This window comes from Arachis ipaensis, chromosome B5 (assembly GCF_059453495.1).
Source record: "Arachis ipaensis isolate K30076 ecotype BB chromosome B5, ASM5945349v1, whole genome shotgun sequence".
Classification (NCBI taxonomy): domain Eukaryota; kingdom Viridiplantae; phylum Streptophyta; class Magnoliopsida; order Fabales; family Fabaceae; genus Arachis; species Arachis ipaensis.
This window is the reverse complement of record NC_142440.1, coordinates 2,194,417-2,213,946: the sequence shown is the minus strand read 5'-3', so window position 1 is coordinate 2,213,946 and position 19,530 is coordinate 2,194,417. Positions and strand designations below refer to the sequence as shown.

The 19,530-nt window shown below is 33.1% G+C and overlaps 4 protein-coding genes across 7 annotated transcripts; 3 read left to right on the top strand and 1 right to left on the bottom strand.

The window, feature by feature from the left end:
• Window positions 1-1,416: 1,416 nt before the first annotated feature.
• LOC107642416 (Ribonuclease P protein subunit P38-like protein) lies at window positions 1,417-5,960 on the top strand. 4 transcript variants are annotated; one of them, XM_016345761.3, is made up of 4 exons: window positions 1,417-2,337; window positions 4,488-4,543; window positions 4,631-4,823; window positions 5,437-5,960. In XM_016345761.3, exons 1-4 carry the CDS (start codon window positions 1,642-1,644, stop codon window positions 5,785-5,787), a joined length of 1,296 nt encoding a protein of 431 aa, XP_016201247.1. In that variant the 5' UTR covers window positions 1,417-1,641; the 3' UTR covers window positions 5,788-5,960. The 4 variants fall into 4 exon arrangements, with proteins under 4 accessions (XP_016201247.1, XP_016201244.1, XP_016201246.1 ...); XM_016345758.3 differs by having other exon boundaries at window positions 5,434-5,960; XM_016345760.3 differs by having other exon boundaries at window positions 1,427-2,337; window positions 4,634-4,823; window positions 5,434-5,960.
• Window positions 5,961-9,090: 3,130 nt separating this feature from the next.
• On the top strand, window positions 9,091-9,955 carry LOC107639941 (RING-H2 finger protein ATL52-like). Its single transcript, XM_016343501.3, has one exon. The coding sequence runs from the start codon at window positions 9,268-9,270 to the stop codon at window positions 9,850-9,852; it is 585 nt and encodes a 194-aa protein (XP_016198987.1). The 5' UTR covers window positions 9,091-9,267; the 3' UTR covers window positions 9,853-9,955.
• Window positions 9,956-12,743: 2,788 nt separating this feature from the next.
• ACBP6 (acyl-CoA-binding protein 6) lies at window positions 12,744-14,699 on the bottom strand. Its single transcript, XM_016345757.3, has 4 exons — window positions 14,544-14,699; window positions 13,702-13,819; window positions 13,263-13,325; window positions 12,744-13,055 (listed from the first exon to the last, which is right to left on the bottom strand). The coding sequence occupies exons 1-4, from the start codon at window positions 14,553-14,555 to the stop codon at window positions 12,976-12,978; spliced, it is 273 nt and encodes a 90-aa protein (XP_016201243.1). The 5' UTR covers window positions 14,556-14,699; the 3' UTR covers window positions 12,744-12,975.
• Window positions 14,700-18,221: 3,522 nt separating this feature from the next.
• Window positions 18,222-19,319, top strand: LOC148563202 (uncharacterized). Its single transcript, XM_088488117.1, has one exon. It carries the CDS (start codon window positions 18,336-18,338, stop codon window positions 19,317-19,319), a length of 984 nt encoding a protein of 327 aa, XP_088344243.1. The 5' UTR covers window positions 18,222-18,335.
• Window positions 19,320-19,530: the final 211 nt, after the last annotated feature.

The following is a 19,530-nucleotide window of genomic DNA, read 5'->3' as shown; positions in this document are numbered from 1 at the left end:
AATACAATTAATTATAAAAAAGTATTTTTTATTGTTTTTGAAAATGCTTAAATGTGACTGAAATTTGAAAATATTTAAATCTGTTATGACAGATTTAAGTTTGAGAACCATAAAAGTGGTGGATTCAAGATAATGGAGAAAAATCCGAACGAAGAAAGAGTTGTAGCAGCAAATTTTTTGCGACAAATTTAGTTAGTAAAAAATGCCTGAGTATTTGAAGGTAAAATCATTCCTTCAAGAACTATGGTAGAAATGGTCAGAAGAAGTATACGTGAGAAAAGATGAGACCTTTGAATTTTTACTCTTTATATTTAAGTCATTTTATTAAATTTGAAACTTTCTATTTTCTTTATTACAATTTTTGTTTGTAGTTTAAATTGGATCAATTTTCAATAATAAAATTGCATAACTTTGATAAAAAAATAAACTAAAAAAGTTAACACCAATTTAAATTGATTGAATAATTTATTTATTTATTTAAATAAATATTAAATATTAAAAATTAAAACTCATGTTATATATATTAATTTATTAATTAACAAAAAATTCGTAAATAAAAATTAAATTTACAATGAATTAATTATTAACTTGTGAAATAAAAAAATATTCAAGAATGAAAAAAAAGACCAATTTTACGGTGTCTATAAGTTGGTGTTTAAATTTTGCCTAACTTATTTTTTGTAGTAAATTTTAATTTTTTAAAAATTATTTATTATTATATCTTTTAAATTAAATATTATTTTTTAACCTCTTTTAAAAAATAAGCATCATCTTTTAAGCACCATAACATTCACAAAAAAAAAAAAATCCAAGGAAATCAATACTAATATAGTCTCTGTTCGGCAGACATTAGTGTCAATCTAATCTGATTCGGGGGATCTGTCACTTCTCGATCTCTGGGAACTTTTTCTAAGAAAAAGAAATATATATAAATTTATAATAATTAATAAAAAAGGATACGGTACGATTTATTAAAAATGTCAAATAATGAGTAAATGTAAACCACCATTTTGATAAGTAGAAAATTTAATTTTTATCACAAAAATGTATTATTTTAATTATAAAATTGACTTTTTTTTGCCAATATTAATTTTTAGATATTATTTTATTAAAAACTAAAATTTTTTAAATATCAAAATAATAATTTATATTAAAAATAAAAAATATTATTAAATTTAAAATTAAAAAAATTGAATTGATAACTAAATATTAATGGCTAATATTTCACTTCTCTTTATATTATGAACGGATAATACTAGAAAGACAAAAAAAAAAACAGCTAAAATTTATTTTATTTAATATTTATTAATTATCATAAAAATTAATAAATATTAAATAAGGCAAGTTATAACTGTTTTAGCTTGTTTTCTTTGCTTGCCAAATATTTCTGATTATGAACATGAATATAGTAGAATTAAAATATCTTATAGAGAGATAGGGGTTAGGAGGTGCAGAAAGAGAAAGAGAAAGAGAAAGAGAAAGAGAAATGACAAAAAGGCAATGTTCTTTTTTCTGTGTAGTAGCTTGTAGCTAACTTACTTAGGTTCACTCAGCACTCTGCACTCTCTTTTCCATCTTTTTTCTGTTACAGATTCCACACTAACCACTAACCACCTTCAAAATTAAAATCTTCATTCCCAAATGGCAGAGGAAGAGGACCAACCACCGCCACTACTTAGACAAGACGAGGAACGTCGTAATATGAAGAAGCTCATCTCAATCTACATGGGCCTGGGCCTGGGCCTATTCCTGGCCCAACTCCCCAAGAACACTGTCTCCCTCGTTCACAAGCTCCAAGCAGACCTCAGAGAAATGCGGTGGAGGAGGCAAGAAGACTCCAAAGCCAACGCTAGAGTCGTCGAGATCTTCGCCTCTCACCGCAACGCGTGGCAGCAAGAGGAGAAGCGACTCCTTCGCCAGATCGACGCCGCCGCCGATGAAATCTCACGCCTCCGCGGAACCCTCACCGAGCTCCAGAAAGAGAGGGACGAGGTAATGAGCTTCATGTCGAGGTCGAGGGTCAGAAATGGGGAGAAGGTTGAGGCGGAGGAGAGGTTCGGTGGGTGCGGGAGCAGGGAGAGTTACGGTGTGGTCGCGGGGAATAGTAGAGAGTGGTTCAAGAAAGAGGAAGAGGAGGAGGAGGAGGAAGAAGAAGAAGAAGAAGAAGAGAGTGTGGTGGAGGAAGATGAAGTTGTTAGTTATGCGCATGAGAATGAACATGCATCGCATCATGGACATGGTGGTGGGTTTATGGAGTTTCTTGGAAATGGTTTTGATTCTGAGTTTATGGCTTCTGCATCTTCCAAATTCTGGGCGGAAAAAGCTTCCCTTTTCCAGGTTCCTTCAAATTTCCTCCTCCTCCATCTTCTTCGTATTTTATTTTATTTTTTACCTTTTTCCCCTTCATTAAACCAAAATTAATGTCAATTATTATTGTTCTTAAGTCTTTTAATGACGTGTCTATTGACATAATTTGTGATATCATAATGCATAATTAAGCATAATTATGTTGTTTTATCTGAAAATATTCCTAAATACTGAGGAGAGAGAGAGAGAGAGAGAGAGAGAGAGAGAGAGAGAGAGATTGATTTACTAGTTAGGACATGTTTAAGAGAATTTATTAAGGCTTGGACATTGACACTGCTGTTTTGATAGTGTAGTTAAGAATTCAGATTGATAATTAGAACCCTTGATTATTTTTAATTGTTATTTATTGGTTTAAAAAATATTTGGTAAAAAAAAATAATTAATAAAAAACAGTTTAAATTTATTTTATTTAGTATTTATTAATTATTATAATAATTAATAATTAATAAATAAAGTAAGTTATGACTTATGACTGTTTTTTTTGGTCTTATTAGTATTATCGATTTAGTTATTATTTATTATAAAAAAAAGCTTCCTATTATCTTAATTTTTCAAATTTTAAAACTAAAAATACAAAAAAATTAACTTGAATTAGCTTTTGGTGTAGTTTGTTCCTATACATTTCTTTTACAAGGCTGTCCACAGTCAAGCCAATAATTAAAGTGGGGGAGGGATTTTGTATTTTTATATGGTATGATTATTAACTTATTACAGTGTAGTTCACCGCATAAAGTGACACCCCTTTTATTGGTATTATTATTATTTTTGTTAACGAAAGATCATTATCAACTTTTGGACTGGCTCGGGAAACACAGTATCCTGTTCCTTTTACCACAGCTTATATTCTTTTAACCCAATTTTTCAAACTAGTGGTTTTTTATTTTTCTGAGGAGACGTGTGTTTGTGTTGGTGCTTAGTACAGCAAAAAACTGTGTTTTAGGCTTGACTTTCTTTCTTCATTTCTTCTACTGAAAGATAAAGATGTTGCTTTTTTTAATGGGTCCTAAAAGGGTCTTATTTTTTCCTATCAAGTTCAGATGGAGTTGGTTTTGGTTTCGTAATGGTTCATGATGGTGGAGCCATGCATCCATGTGTTATTTGTCTGCTTTTGCACCCCCATCTTTTTCTTTTCTCTTGTATCACTTTTGGTACTGTTATGTGGTGTTACTGTTACGTTGGTGTTGCTATTTGCATGGTTGGTCCACTTTACTTTCAGCAGAGGCGATGATCACTTTTTCTTATCTAGTGCTGAAATCTAGGGGTATCATTCTCCCGGTTGCTTGTTGCGCTTGTGGTTTTAATGCCTATTAATTACTAACTCATTCGCTACGTTCCTCTATGAAAAATTTTTACCTCCTTGGATTAATATATTTGGATAAAGCTGTGGTAAAAGGTACTGACAAAGTGACAATGTTGCTTGTAGGATTGAGAATATATGTGAAATCCCCATAAGGGGTGATATGTTCCGTAGAGCTCTAACATTATTGGTGTCTCCTATGGTAAATTTGTGTCTGTAAATTACAGCAAACTCTCTTGAGGATACACACCCGTTCATTTGCATCACTAGGTTTTATACAACACACAATATCACTTTATTTTGCAAAATATGACACTGAATTTCCCTACCAAACATGACACTCAGGTCAGTTTAGGCATGTAGGCATAAAGGATCAAGGGATTTCATATATTAATATCACTTTTTTCGGGGAGGTCAACTGTAGTTTACCATTTTTTAATTTGATTTTAGATTGCATCTTGCACATAAAATAAGTAGCAAATTACTTCGTGTTTTTCTTTGTTGTAATGGACCTAGGATTGAATTATTTGGATCTGAAAGATGGCTTTTCTGAGCCTCTCAAAGCCATAAATCCATTGGCATAGGATGCCATAAAACTAAAAGCAATTAAAAGGAGTAGTTATATGTGTTATCAGAAGGGATGGTCTAAAAGCAATAAAAATTGAGTAGTTATCAATTAAATGTTTAATCACATGGGATATCCTGAAAGCAATTTAAGTGTTTATGAAAGTCAATTGACTGAAATTTGCTTGGCAATTCATATAAAGATGTTGTTGATCAGTCATTTTGTCAATTTCTGAACAGTAGATGTTTACTCTTGCAGGATGTACAGTATGAATCCCTTGAATCTATGTACAATACCAAGCATTTTGTGGCAAGGTAAATAGTTGGTAACCCTAACATTGATAATTTCTGTTGCATTGGCATTAATCTGCAACTAATTGAGGGTGAGTGTTCTTGGTCCAGAAGGGAGTCCCCTTGGAAGGTAGAAGGTGATTCTGCGGGAGTGACCTCTAAACTCAAATTACTTGAACAGGAATTATTGAATTTGGAGAAGATCAGTAAGAGTGATCTATCCAAAGTGTCGTCCTTAATAAAGAAGCAGACCAAGAGATATCAAGTGCTTTCAGAAAAGATTGATGATTTATGCAGGAGAATAGTAAGTAACTCTAGCCTCAAGCTTCAAGTTCACCCCCTAATCTTGCAACTAGTAATTAATCCATAAATTGGGATTTGAATTATATCCCTTTTATGTAAAAATACTTCATTCTCCAATCATTTAAAGTCAGCCACCTACGTGTTTTGAAATGTTAGCAGTCTGATCAGAACTGTATATAATTAATGGTGAAACTCTGATAACCAATTCCTAATGTCAATCAGCTTATATAATTAATGGTTGCTGTATGAGTACATACCATATTTTATGCATGTGCTACAATTAAGTGTATTGGATAAACAGATAAAGCAAAGGTCTGTCTGGTGGTTGGGGAAAGCTCACTGTCAATGTCTATTCAAAATTAGTGTTTGTTAAGTTCTATTCTTTTTGTGAACCGTGATTGATCCCAGAAATAGGAAATCATAGGCTACGTTGTTATAATGTGTGCATATAATTAAGGCAGACATCAAAATCTGAGTTCAATTCTTGCAAGCATGATGCAACATGAAGAAAGTTGACTTTGAAGTTGGCTGCAACTACTTTGCATGTATGTTTCTGCAAAACAACAGGCTTGTGTCAAGCTTGTTCATTGCTGACATCACCTTTTTTCCAGCAGGGTAGTGATCCCTCCGAACCCTCCCTCAGTTCAGAATTTCGAGCACAAACCCAAACGGAGTTCTTACTTGAAGCATTTCGGCTTCAGCAGGGCGCATCTGAAACCGGACAGAAACTGATGGGTTTGCAAACTGAAATTGGGAAGAGCCATTACAGGGACGAGCTAAGGAGCGAGACCATGCCAACTGCAAGGCGGTCGCTGGACTCGATCAGGAACAACTTGAAAGAGATCCAGCGGAATTTGGAGATATGGTTGGCCAGAATCATTGGTGATCTTGAGGGGATTCTGGCAAGGGATGGTGCATCACGTGTAAGAGAATATTACATTTCTAGATACCCTTTTGTTCAATAGAGTCTTAAGTGACTTTTAGGAAGCCTCACCTCACCACTCTAAATCTAACCAAATTATCTTATTTTGCTATGTATATGTTTCAATGCATAAAAGTGGTAGCTGGATATCCCTGTAAAATGAAATCATGCCAGATCTACTTATTTTGGTATGTTAATTATTCTCCTTTCTTTTCCCCCCCATTGAGGACATCCATCTTAAATGCAAGCCCAATTTGTATATATTGTGTAACGGTCAAGAAAGAAGGAACTTACTGAAAAATCATCATCATATAATAAAGGAAAAATTTCAAGTGTCCGGTGTTCTAGTTGTTTTAACTGTTGATTTCAGTTAATATATATTATATATATTTTTTATAATTCAGATCAACGGTTAAAACAACTGGAACATTTGAAATTCTTCCTATAATAAATCCCAAGAAAAACACCACAATCCAAAATATTCAAAGTAAAAAAAGGGAAGAGAAAGAGAAAAGGGCCGAAAGAGAACACAAAAAGTTAAAAGTTATAATATCCATTTCTTGGATCAAGATTCTCTAAAGTAAAAAAATTGATAAAGTAGTAAAGAAAGGAGTTAATCATTATTGAATTAAGATGGTGTAGCTCATATTTCATAGAAGTTACAAAATTAATGATGATTAATTCTTTACTTTACTATTTTATCAATTTTCTCACTTTAAAGTATTCAAAATCCTATTTCTTAATTGGTCCACTTCTATTGTTAGTCTTTGTCATAAAATTTCTTCCTCTATAAGAACAAGGTTCATTGCCTTTTAAGTAGCCTTGGTTTGAGGAAATGATACTCAGTTTTTCAAATTGAATTAGTCAATCTTATATTCTTATGATAACATGATAAGATGATAAGATATTGGTGCCTAAGGGGAAAAAAATGCAATGACTCCTTGGGATATCAATATCATATTCTGTAAACTTTTTTTCCCTCTTTCTTCTTTGTTTATTGAAGTTACATAAATATTGGTACCAACCGATGATTAAAGTTATTGCATTCTGCATTCAATTCAATGGATGGCTTGATTGATAAAAAGCTCTGCCACAGAAGGTGGTAGGGCCAAAACAACTAAGTTGCTTTAAGAATGAATAAAGACTAAAGAAAAAATGAAGCCTATATGGTCTATCCATACCTAGGAATATAAATATATAATTGCACTGTCTTCATATACTTGGAAGTTGGAACCGTCAGATTTCTGTTGTTTTATGCATATACTGATTTGAACTATCCGATTGTTAAAATGCACGTTATGCGTTTAAATAATACTTAGTTTGAACGGGACAAACCTTCATTTCTTTTTTTTTTTTATATTTGCCAAGGTGGTTGTCTTTACATCATTTATGGAAGGGTAAAGTATATTTTTTGTCCTTGAAGTTTGAAAAAAATTTCAAAAATACTCCTAAGTTTTATTTTGTTTCAATTTTGTCCCAAAAGTTTTCGATTTGCATCAAATATATCCCTACTGGCTAAATTTTCAAAAAAATTAAGACCAATCTAACAATAATGCATGAAAATTATGCTTGATTTGCTTGTGTTGAGGGTTGTTCTTATGAAATTATTGTTAAATTGGTCTTAAATTTTTTGAAAAATTAGCTGTTAGGGGTATATTTGATGCAAATCGAAAACTTTTGGGACAAAATTGAAACAAAATAAAACTTAGGGATATTTTTAAAATTTTTGTCAAACTTCCGGGACAAAAAATATACTTTACCCTTTATGGAATATATTCATCTAACTTTTTCAACGAAATTTAAATATTTAATTTTACATGTCCGTAACTTTGGTGATGGCTACTTTAGAACTTTAGCATAATGGTGCAGGTTTTCAAAGAGCTTATCAGCTTACCATTTAATTCTCGTATCAGTTCTTAGATCTCAAATTTAGATTTTGTAAAAGAAAAATTAAACCATGCAATGTCAGAACTTTTTTTTTTAATATTGGGCTTCCATTGGTGTAATCATTGAAGTTTTTCATCTTCCAATTTTTAAAAAAATTGATCATATGCAAAACGACTCTGCTGTTTTGTGGAGTAAAAATTTTTTAATTATTTTTTAATGAAAACGGCACTGCCGTTTTGTATTTAATGAATTTAAAAGAATATATTTATATGACATTTTGTGCCTTTTAAAAAATAAAAAATATCTCATAGCACAGTAAAACTCACATATTCTAAAATATTGGGGTACATCACACAGGTTGTTACAATATAAAAAAAAATAGCCTGCAATGTCACACTCATAAATATAATAAACTTAAGATATACTTTTGGACTTATTTAGCAAATATTTCAAGACAAAATATACGAATACAATAAGATTTAGAGAAAACCACAAATACGTCTTTGACTTTTTATTTTGAAAATAAACATATTATTGATTAATTAAAAATACAAAACGTCTATCACTTTTTAAAAAATAAATGACTATTTGTACCCATAAAAGATGAAAACACTGACATATATACCTATATTATCTACATTAGATCGAAACTAAACTTGTACCCACGCAAGATGTCCTCCATGTGACAAAAGTACCCTACGTGGCACGCCAATCCTCTAAAGATAGGGTACTTTTATCACACGGAAGACATCTTGCGTGGGTATAAGTTTAGTTTCAATTTAGTGTAGGTACATTTGTCAGCGTTTTCATCTTTTATGGGTACAAATGGTCATTTATTTCTTTTTAAAAAATGAGATATCTAAATTCTTCTAAAAGACCTATTTATCTTTATATTTTAGAGAAAGAGACTTAAATATTTTATATTTTAAAAACTAAAAGATTTTTATATTTTTAATTAGTAAAAAATTTATGTTTCTTTAAATTAAAAAATCAAAAATTCATTTGTCTTTTTCTCTTTAACCAAGTTTGATAGTAGTTTGAAAAATCATTTTCATCCCAAACTATTCTTGAGTCAACATTATTGCTCCAGAGACATTTTTACAGAGATTGTTTCAAAACCGTTATTGCACACCCCTTCCTTAGATATGTCTATTATGTTCCTATTGTCTCCACAATTTTCTCATCATCATAGGATGCTTACCCAATAAGTACCTAATTGTATTTATTTGTTGAAGTCCTTTAACAAACTACTAGAGTAATTCACAGGTATTGAAATGAAACAGAGTCATCAGCTAAATGCACAACAACTTTCCTTAGCATGTAAGAGTATCTCCTTGTAATTTCTTGTGTTTGACCAAATTAAGAAAAAAAAGAAGCAAAACTTAAATCACAAGTCATTAAATTAACACCAACCTCTTTGAATTCACCGCCACATGCCAAACACATAATAATTGAACACATTAAAACATTGTAGCCGTCGTCTTAGGCTGGCATTTAATTTAATTTGTCACTTTTGCTCAAATTTTTTTAATGCCTCAAATTCATTTCAATCACATACATATCTTTGTAGACCTATGATGATTCATTATTATACCTTCATCATCATCATCATCACATGATATCTATGATATGATCTATGGATAACGATGGTGGTGGTGGCCAAGGTAATCCATTATCTAACAACATTGTTGTGTTACTTCTTGCAATGGGTTCAGCTGCTTTTGTTGTCTCAATTTACCATCTCATAGCAATTTGTTTTTGCAATAACCGGCAAAATTCAAATAATAATGAGCAAAATCTACATCAACAAGATGGTGGTGAACCAAGCACTTCTACTTCTGTGGCGCATTTGATTCCGTCGCATAAGTATCACAAGAAAAAGGTTAATGAGAACGGCGAAGAGGCTGATGATTGTGGCGGCAGTGGCGGCACTTGTGCCGTGTGTTTGGGAGATTTTGAAGAGGGTGAGGAGTTGAAGACTTTGCCGGAGTGCATGCACTCTTTTCACGTGCCATGCATTGATATGTGGCTCTATTCTCATACAAGTTGTCCCGTTTGCCGCGCCAGCGCCACGCCGTCGCCGGTGGGGCTCAACCATGGCCCTTTAAATGTTTTTGGTGATCATAGTGGTTATGGCTTGAATAATAATAATAATAATGCACGCCAAGGGATTGATATGGTGCAAATTGCTGTTGTCCAAAGTGGTTTTGTTCGAAGGTAAAGAAGGGAATTAAATATGTAATATATTGAACCAACTTGTGTGGACTGGTTCCTTTAAATAAGTGTGGGAATTCAAATATTACTTTTGAATGCAAAACTCTATGAACGAGAGACACTTAAATAAAATTTAGATTCACAATAAATTAGTTCTAAGTTTGTCGCAACAAAAAAATATATAGTACATTGTATTAGTTTGATTCACCTTTTCTCCAAATGATTCATTTTTTTAATAATTTCTTGTGGTGTGATTGCATTTGTATAACTATAATATAGGGGTGAGCACGGGTCGATTTGATTCGGATTTATGGTAAATTAGAACCGAACCGATCAAAATGTAATTGGTTTGGTTTGGTTTGGATTTGTATTTTTTTTACATGTATCCGAACCGAACCAAACCAAACCGATTAAGAATGGATTGGTTCGGTTTGGATAATTGGATACTCAATGACTTTGAAATTCATAAAAAAAAACCAAATTTTTATCTTAAAAATTCAACAAGTACAATAAACATGTAACATCAATAGAAATAATCCAAACATGTTAAACACCAAATACATTAAAAACTAAACTCATTAAAATCCAAACATATTAATAATGAATAATTATTGTCTAATGAAAAAGCCATATATATTTTTTTATTTAATTAATATATGATCGTGTTTACGGATTGGTTCGAGTTCCGCACCCTCAAAACCGATATCCAAACCAATCACTAACAAAAGTCATCGGTTTGGTTTGGGTTGGACTCGATTACCCGTTGATTTCAGAACCAATTTAATTGGTTCGGTTCGGATTCGGACGGGTAATCGGGTACCAGCTACCGTGTTCACTCCTACTATAATATAATATCATTTAAGAAATATTTTTTTTATTTCTAAAACCATACCACATCTTGTAGATATTTTTAAAATATTTAAAGTTTTAAACTATTGCTCATTCAACAAATATAAAGTACTCCTCATTAATTATTTGTCTCCATTTTTTTTATAGGGTAGAAGTGGGGAAGATTTTTATTTTCTTAATATATGGGGTGGCACCCATGGCCCATGCATTCCATTAAATTGAAGGATGGGTTCATTACTTCATTATTACTATATGGGAGTGATATTTCCTATTTTACCTAAACATATATCACAAATTTCACACAATATAAGAAATGGCTTATTGCCCTCTTTATGATAAGGGAAGGCTAAAGGAAACAATTTCTTTTAAGAAAAAAAAATATAGAAATGAATATAGCAGTTATGGTTTTTTATCTTTTTTTTTTTTATTTTAAATGACGGTAATATATTTTTCTGTAGGATCTTCATCATTGTTGATAGTATTATGCATTATTATTAGTGTATTAAATGGTATTAATGTGCGTATTAGTTCATCTTTTTTATAAATTAAACCTGTATAAAAATAATAAAATTTAATTATTTTGTTGATTTTTATAATTTTATCAAATTTGTAATTAGGTCATTATATTTTTTTTCTTTTAATTAGGTTCTTACGTTACTTTAATTTTGTAATTAAATTATTTTTATATAAAAAACGTTAAAATTAACATAATAGTTGGCATACAAATGTCTTTATTAAAATATCGTTTATTATATATAATTCATAAAAAATATACATTTTTCTCTATTTATTTATTATTTTTTTGGACAGGATTTTTCTCTATTTCTAAGGCTTGAATCCAATATTAAAAAAAAAAATGTTAAAGGTCAGTAATTTTTGTGATTTGTAATCATCAATAATATTTTTAATTGTGTGAGATTTCATCTAATGATATGGGATTTCTTATTTTTCTTTTAGCAAGGTTAGGTGGAAATAATATAAAGACCTTGATTGATCATAAAACATACCAAAAAATGGAGCCCAATAGCGAGATTTTACATAATCACAATTTATCACCAACCATGATACTCACATCTTACAATATTAATCTCATCTTTGGACAGGTTATAGAGGTGGTTGAATAATATGAAGTAATGTATGTCCTATACTTATATATCTAAAAATTAACGATATGTCCACATTCTTCTAATAAAAACGCACAAGCTATGGAAAGATTCTGTATACTGTTAACAGAGAAGCTGAACTATGATTTAGATTTGGAAATTGAATGATAATTGGGTGAGAAAGGAGAGATGAACTTGGTCATGATTGAAGTTCAAGATAATAAACGTGCTATATATTAAGTTGATAAGATGATACTTGAGGTGCAGAGGACCGGAAACTATAAGAAGGGGGTGGTGGTGGTGGTGAGAATGATGGAGTTGAAAAGGTATGGTTGAGGGTAGTGGCAATGGAGTGGTAGGAGGTTTAGAGTCGAGGAGGAGGAAGAAGAAGAAAGGAGAGTAAAGAGGCCAACTTCAGTCACCCCTTAAAGTTTCATGGTATAATTTTGATCAATTAAAAATTAAAAAACAAAATTGAGTCAAGAGTTAAATTTCAAACTTCATTTTGAATATTAATTTCAATATTTTAAGAGAAACATTAAAGAAAAAAAATTATTCACATTAAGCACAAAAACATTGTGATGATAAAAACATAATTTTCTAAGGTAAACACAACTTGAAGAAAAATATTGAAAGAAAAAATCCATACATTTATTAACAATAAATATTAAAAAATTATGATTAATACATTTTTTAAAAATTAAACACAATAATTTTTTGTACAAAAATATAAAAATTTTGACATAAACTCAAATTTTTTAAAGGTAAATACACAACTTTTTGAAGAAAAAATAGAAGAAAACACCAAAATTTATTGACAATAAACACACATTTTTTTAGCCCAATAATCCGAGAAAGGTAAATGGCCGAGTTAATTAATCAGGCATTCTATGAATTCCATTCATATGATAGAGATCTCAAAATGAAAAACCCTAGATTAAGCAGCTTTAGTCCAAAGTTCAAATAGTCTTAATTCTAATAGATGTTTCAATTGTAGCGATATAGATAACCCAACTCAAACCAACATATCTAATTCATCAAACATAAATAAGATGATACATTCTTGAGATGGGAGTTCTAGATCAAACACTGCCATTGTTTATTTCCAAAACACTTAAATAACAACTTTCTAGCACAGAATCAGAAAGCAAGACATCAAGGTGATAGTGACAATGTTATCAAGCAGTGAGGCCAGCTTCTTCCAACAGCTGTTTCACCTTGGTGATGTAGTCATTCATTGCTTCCTCCTTGGATTTCCCTGCCAAAAGATCAAAAACATATAAATTGACCTTAAAGGAAGAAAAATGTTTTGTGTACTTATTTTGCCTCGTATACCAAGATGACACAATGACACATACTAGATATCCAACGACAGAGGTAGAGGAGTGTGCGCGTATGTGTCGACTTGGTATACAAGAAAGCGCATCTCTTTGAAAGGAAGCTTATAAGAGAAGAGGATTTTTACCTTCAACAGCCTTCCATGCATCCCACTTAGCTCTGTCCCTCATGTTGAACACTCCAGGACGGCCTGTACACATCATATAATCAAATAAGAGAAGAAAAAAGAAAATCAACCCACAGTGGAAAGCATGACAGAGATACAAAAAGTAACGTGAACAAATTGTGTCTGATTTTTTCATTTTTCATATATGTATATATATTTTCAAGCTCATGAGGTAGAAATTGTTTCCTCTCATCAGTCAAGGAAGATACACAAATAACACAGCTCACCCGAATAAGATGAATTATAATGAAATTTATTCAAGAATTTGATGGAAGCATGAAATAGAAGTAAAATCTAAAAGTGCAGAGACTAAAATGTTGATGTCAATATCAAAATGTTAGGACTAGAAGAAAGTAGATATATATCTGCTTCATTTAAATATATGAATAAGTGCACTCACTGGTGTTGACAGGTCCAACAGTGGCCTGCTTGTACAATCCATAAAGGATAAGCTTGTTCTCATTTGATGTGCTCTCTGGCAAAGTCTTTGCTTTCTCAGCATACTGCTCAAAATCCTCCTGCATCACAACAACAATGCCCTCTCTAAAGAATGAGATTCTCCGAAGTTCCAGTCTAATCTTATTTCCAAAAGTTCATGCTATCGTGAAGAGTACTTTTTCAATGAAATAGTAAGAATTTTTCTTTTTATGATGACGATATGGATAAAATAAAAAACAAATAAAACAATTATATGTAATACACATTTTCTAAAAAATTTAGTTATAACTTGCCAAAGAAATTCTCATAACCTTTTCCTAATAATAAACATAGAAGCATAAAACTACTCCGAAATAAGATTCTGATGCAAACCAAACTAAACTTCTAAAAGAACAATCCTCAATATTTCCATAAATTTGATTTCACTGTGGCTAAAAAACAAGGAACTTCAGATCAAGGGATTCCTACCACAAATCATTAGTCCTGAAGCTAAAAAACAGAGCTTATGATAAATTTCCACAGAAACTACCAAAAACTAAACCAAACGGCTATCATGCTGAGACTATACAAAAGGACTGTTATTCAAAAACATCACAATAAATTTTTCCACAAACTTCAGGTAAAATCTCAAAAAACACAAACATCAATCCAAAACGAGTCTTTTTTCATCGTCCCTGCAACGATTTAAACAATGACATGGATCCGAAAAAGAGAAATTCAATGATGCGAAAGCAAATTAATCAATTCGATGCAGTGAGTTCAATTAGAAAGAAGATAGGGTTGAAAAATGGAAAGAAGAAAGACCTGCAAACCCATGATGATGAATGCGTTGAGATATGAGATTGACCCTCCGATCTGTTTGTGTTCGTAGTTATAGATTCCGAGAAGCGTTACGTTCGAAGCGTAGCGTTATATAGATTCTCAGAGTATGGGCCTCTTCTCTCTACTCTCTACTCTGTAACTGACACGTCATTTTTATTTTTATTTTTATTTTTATTTTTTTATCCATGGCTAGTCACGTGCGTCTGCGTAACGCAACTGTATTGGTCCCCACACCACAACACCCACCAGTTTCGTAATAATAATAAAAGAAAAATAAAAAGTTTAATTTTAAACTATTATTGTATTATTTAATTATATTATTTTATAAATGGCTATTTATGACTGTAAAAAAGAAATTGGATATATGGATAAAATTTATTTAGATTATTAATATATCAAAATAAAGTTTAAATTAAAATGTCATAAATAATTAATATATACTGAACATATAAAATTATTTCTAAAATCTTACCGAAGCAATTTATTTAAATTATTATTTAAATATTGGAGATAAAAATTGAGGATAAAATATATTTTTTATTTTTAAAATTTATAAAAAAATTTAAAAATATTTTTTTTATTTTGGTTAAATTTTATTTTAAAATTTTTTTACTTGAATCAATTGTATTCATAATAGCTAAATTTTTAAATTTAGAACTAATTTAGTAATAATATTTGATGAGAAGTGCTACAAAATCAGTAAATTTTGTAATTTATAGTAATTAATTAGTTATTATTAGTATTTTTAATAGTATAAAATTATATCTAATATTAATTAAGTACTAGCTAAATTTTAATAAAAACGTTGGCTCAAGACTTTCTCATACTTGATATTAGGAGCCAATGACATAATTATGTGTCTAGTTTATTTATATTAAAAATTGTTTTTGTAAAATTATTAGTGAATTGATTCTAAACCTTTTTAAAAATTAGTTATTAGAAATATATTTGATACAAATAAGATATTGTTTTAACAAAATTAAAATAAAATAAAATTTAAAAATATTTTTAAAATTTTTGACAAATTTTAAAAATAAAAAATATATTTTATCATAATAATAATAATAATAATAATAATAATAATAATAATAATAAGAAGGGTAAAACACCTTCATAAACTAAAAGGAGGTGAATTTTACATGAATCTCAAATCAAAATTCATTACGTGCATGTTTTGAGCATATTTTTATATAAATCAAATTGATTCAATTCGATTTAGATCAATTTGATTTAGGTATACAAATAGTAAATCGAATAAATCGAATTAATCAAATTTTAATTACTAAAAATAAGGATAAATTTGATTTGATAGGATCGATTTACTTTAAAGCAAACTTACATTCATACTAAATCGAATCATATCAATTCAATTTATTCTTATTGCTAATAATTTAAATTTGATCAATTTGATTTATATAAAAATATGCTCTGGAGTATGTAGTAACGAATTTTAATCTACGGAATTCACCTCAAATCCATCTCTTTTTGGTTTTTGAAGGTGTTTTACCTTATTAATAATAATAATAATAATAATAATAATAATAATAATAATAATAATAATAATAAAGAGATCTAGTAACGTTTCTCTTCGAAAATAAGGGTATAGGAGGAACTTCCCTTTTTTTTTTTTTGGAGGAACTTCCATTCATCCAATTATATTACCTAAATCGCCTGTCACTTAGGCAGCTAGGCCCGCCTGTTAGGTTATATATAAATGTTGACACATGGGTTTTTTTTTGGTGACTAATGTTGACACATGGGTTGAAATTGAAATGTTGACACTAGGTTTCGCTATTTTCTAAAATAATATGACTGTCAAGGAAAAAAAAAGAAAATTCTATGATTTCAAGTGAGAAGTAAAAAGGTAGTGTTACGGTGGGTAACCGGAGATTAGTGGGCCGGATGACGTTGGTTGACCCAAACGTGTGAGGGAGGTGGCCAGCTGGTGCACCTGAAACTCGGTGTTCCTCCGTTCGACTTGTGCGTCTGGAAGAATGGGGGGTGGTACCTGCAATGACACTCCAATGCCTAAGTTAGCAAGAGTGTGAGCAAGTTGAGAAAGTATTGGGACTTAGTGATACCTGAGGGATGTCAGGGTATTTATAGTGGTGAACCAATAACCACCGCTGAAGTAGTGCCACCTTTTTAGGTGGATAACCGTTCCCATATCTTAGGGAGGTTAAGATATGGCTCTATGAAGTGGTTAGAGAGTTTCTAGGGGCGGTTACTCATTCGAATGAGTGTTATCTGCCAGCTAACCCTCGTATCCGACTTCTTTGGAGTAGGTCGTGTTCAGTACCGACTTCTGGGGATGAAGGCCGGTACTGGGGGAGGGCCAACCCCTTTGGGTTGGGCTTCTTTGCTTGGATCCTGGGTCCTATTTATTGGGCCAGGGTATGAACAGTGCCCCTACTCGAGCCCAATTTATTTTTAAGAGTTGGGTTCGAGTATTCAACTCGGGGTCGTAGCCGATTTGTGAGAGGACCGACGTGATGGTTTGAGAACCGACGTGATTTTTCGTGACCTTTTGGTTCTGACAGTTACGTCTAATCAAGCGTCGTGTCCGTTAGGGGTGTGCGTAGGGATTTAATAGCCTTGGTAACGGTGCATCCTCATTAATGATTGCCCCGATTTTACCGTTATGCCCCTAACGTTCTTATAAATATTTTCCCTCTCTTTCGTTGTTTCGTTTCTGCGATCTTTCAAATTTTCCTTACCTTCGTTCGTGCTGCGTTCTTGCGTCCTCAAAGGCTTTTTGCTTCCAACCCTTATTTCCGGATAAAGGTTAGTTCTTTAATATGCCTTTGTAGATAAATTTGATTTGTAGACTTTAGTTTCGCATCCTCCTCCCTTTAGAGACCGTGTTGGTGACATTTCTTTTCCCCTTGTAGGTTTGTTACCCCCCTTTTTTATAAAAAGAAATGGCTTCTGTAGATGCTCTCTCTCACTGGGTTGATGTCACGGTCTTAGGGGAGGAGCCCTCAGTCGATTCTGAGTTCATTATCAACCTTCGCACTCATCACAGAATTTGTACTTCTGAGGATGACGAACCAAAATACGAATTGGTAGTCCCGGGTCCTGAAGACCGGGTTTGTTTTGGAAGAGTCGATGAGGCGGCCCCTCATTTTTTCTTTATGTATGAGTGCATGATCACCCGTTTGGGTGTTTTTCTTCCTTTTTCGAATTTTGAGATATCTGTTTTGCGTCACTGTCGAGTCGCTCCCACCCAGCTTCACCCCAACTCTTGGGGTTTTTTGAAAATTTATCAATTTGTCAGCCAGGCTTTAGAGTTCCCGACTTCTTTAAAGATTTTCTTCCATCTTTTCCATATGACAAAACCCTTCAGTGGGCTAAACAATAAACAACAGTGGGTGTCGTTCCGAGCCATACAAGGTCGGAGACTTTTTACCCTTTTTGACGAGTCCTTTCATGACTTCAAGAACTACTTTTTCAAAGTGCAAGCTGTAGAGGGTCACCACCCCTTTTTCCTGGATGATCATTCTTCTCCCCGATTTCCTTTATATTGGCTGGAGGCCTCCCCTTGCGAGAAATATGGTCTGGATGATTTAACTGAGGTAGAAGCAGCCATTGTGGGGTTCCTCCGAGAAGCGTGGGGGAGGGCCCCATACTTGGATACTAAAAAATTTCTCCAGGGGTCGCCGTCCTTTGTCCAGTCACAATTAGGTAGCTTTTTGCGTTTCTTGCTTGTTTCCGACTTGCAATTTCTTTTACCGACTTTGTCTGATTTTGGCTACCAATTTGTTTTTTGTAGAGATGGCAAAGAAAAACGCTCAAGAGTCTTACCAGAGGGTTCAGGAAGCCAAGGCAAAGTCTCGAGCCAGGTCTGGAGGTGTTAGGATGGTTGTCTCTCCTCCTCCTCCTCCTCGGAACGTTGGGACTCCTTCTCAGCCTATTGTAATTTCTTCCTCTGCTTCCTCTCTGCCACCCCCTTCCGTCCGACCTACTCCCGAACCAGAACCAAAGAAGCGCAAGACCTTAGAGTCTGGCGCTTCTGGTGAGGCGGACGCTCTTGCGTTCGTCCGAAAGAACATCTATCCTCATGCTCGTATGAGTATGGATGATGTTTCTGTTCGACACTACCTCACTACTGTGGTTGAGGAGAGTCTCAAGACGGCGGGGGTTTGTGGCAAACTCTTGGATATATTTGAGAAGACTCCCATCAGCTCTTTAGGGACGACCTCGAGGGTCGAGGAGCTGGAGGGTAGGCTTCGTATATATCAGGAGCATGAGAAGGAGTTGGAGGGGAAAGTTGCCAAACTGGAGGGGGAGAGGAACAGCCTCCGAGAGAAGGGGCAGAAGTTGCAAGCCCAATGCAACATGGAGGTGGAGTTGAGGAAGGCAGCGCAAGCCAGCTATAATAGTTTATTTGCTGATCTTGTGTCTGTAAAGAACGACTTACTGAACGCTCGGAAGGCCTACACCGAGTTGGAGGACTCTATTGCGGATGGTGCTGATGAGGCCTGGAGGATTTTCAAGGAACATGTCAGAGTTATTGCTCCTGACTTGGACCTTTCTCCTTTGGACCCTGATAAGATTGTTATTGATGGTGCCATCGTGGATCCTCCTGCCCCCATAGTGGAATCTGAGTCTGATTTAAAGACTCGGGGGCAGAGGATCGTAGAGTCCCCTCCTCGCTCTAAGGACGCTCCGAGTTCTTCTACCGTTCCTCCGACTTCCTCTTCAACTCCTACTCCTGGCGTTCCCCCTGATCCTGCTGGTGGTGATCTAAAAAAGTGATTTTTGGCTATCGGGGCCCGGCTTGTGGGCCCCTCTTTTTTGAACTCTTTATATTTATTTGTTGGTGTTTTGAACAATTTTTTGGCCTTTTAAGGTCGTAAACAAAACAGTAATGCCCCTTTTTAATAGGGGTTTAATTTATCGTTAGATAAATACCCTTTTTGGATAAGGGTTTTGAGTTACCTTATGCGCGCATGCTTTTCGTGGTTCC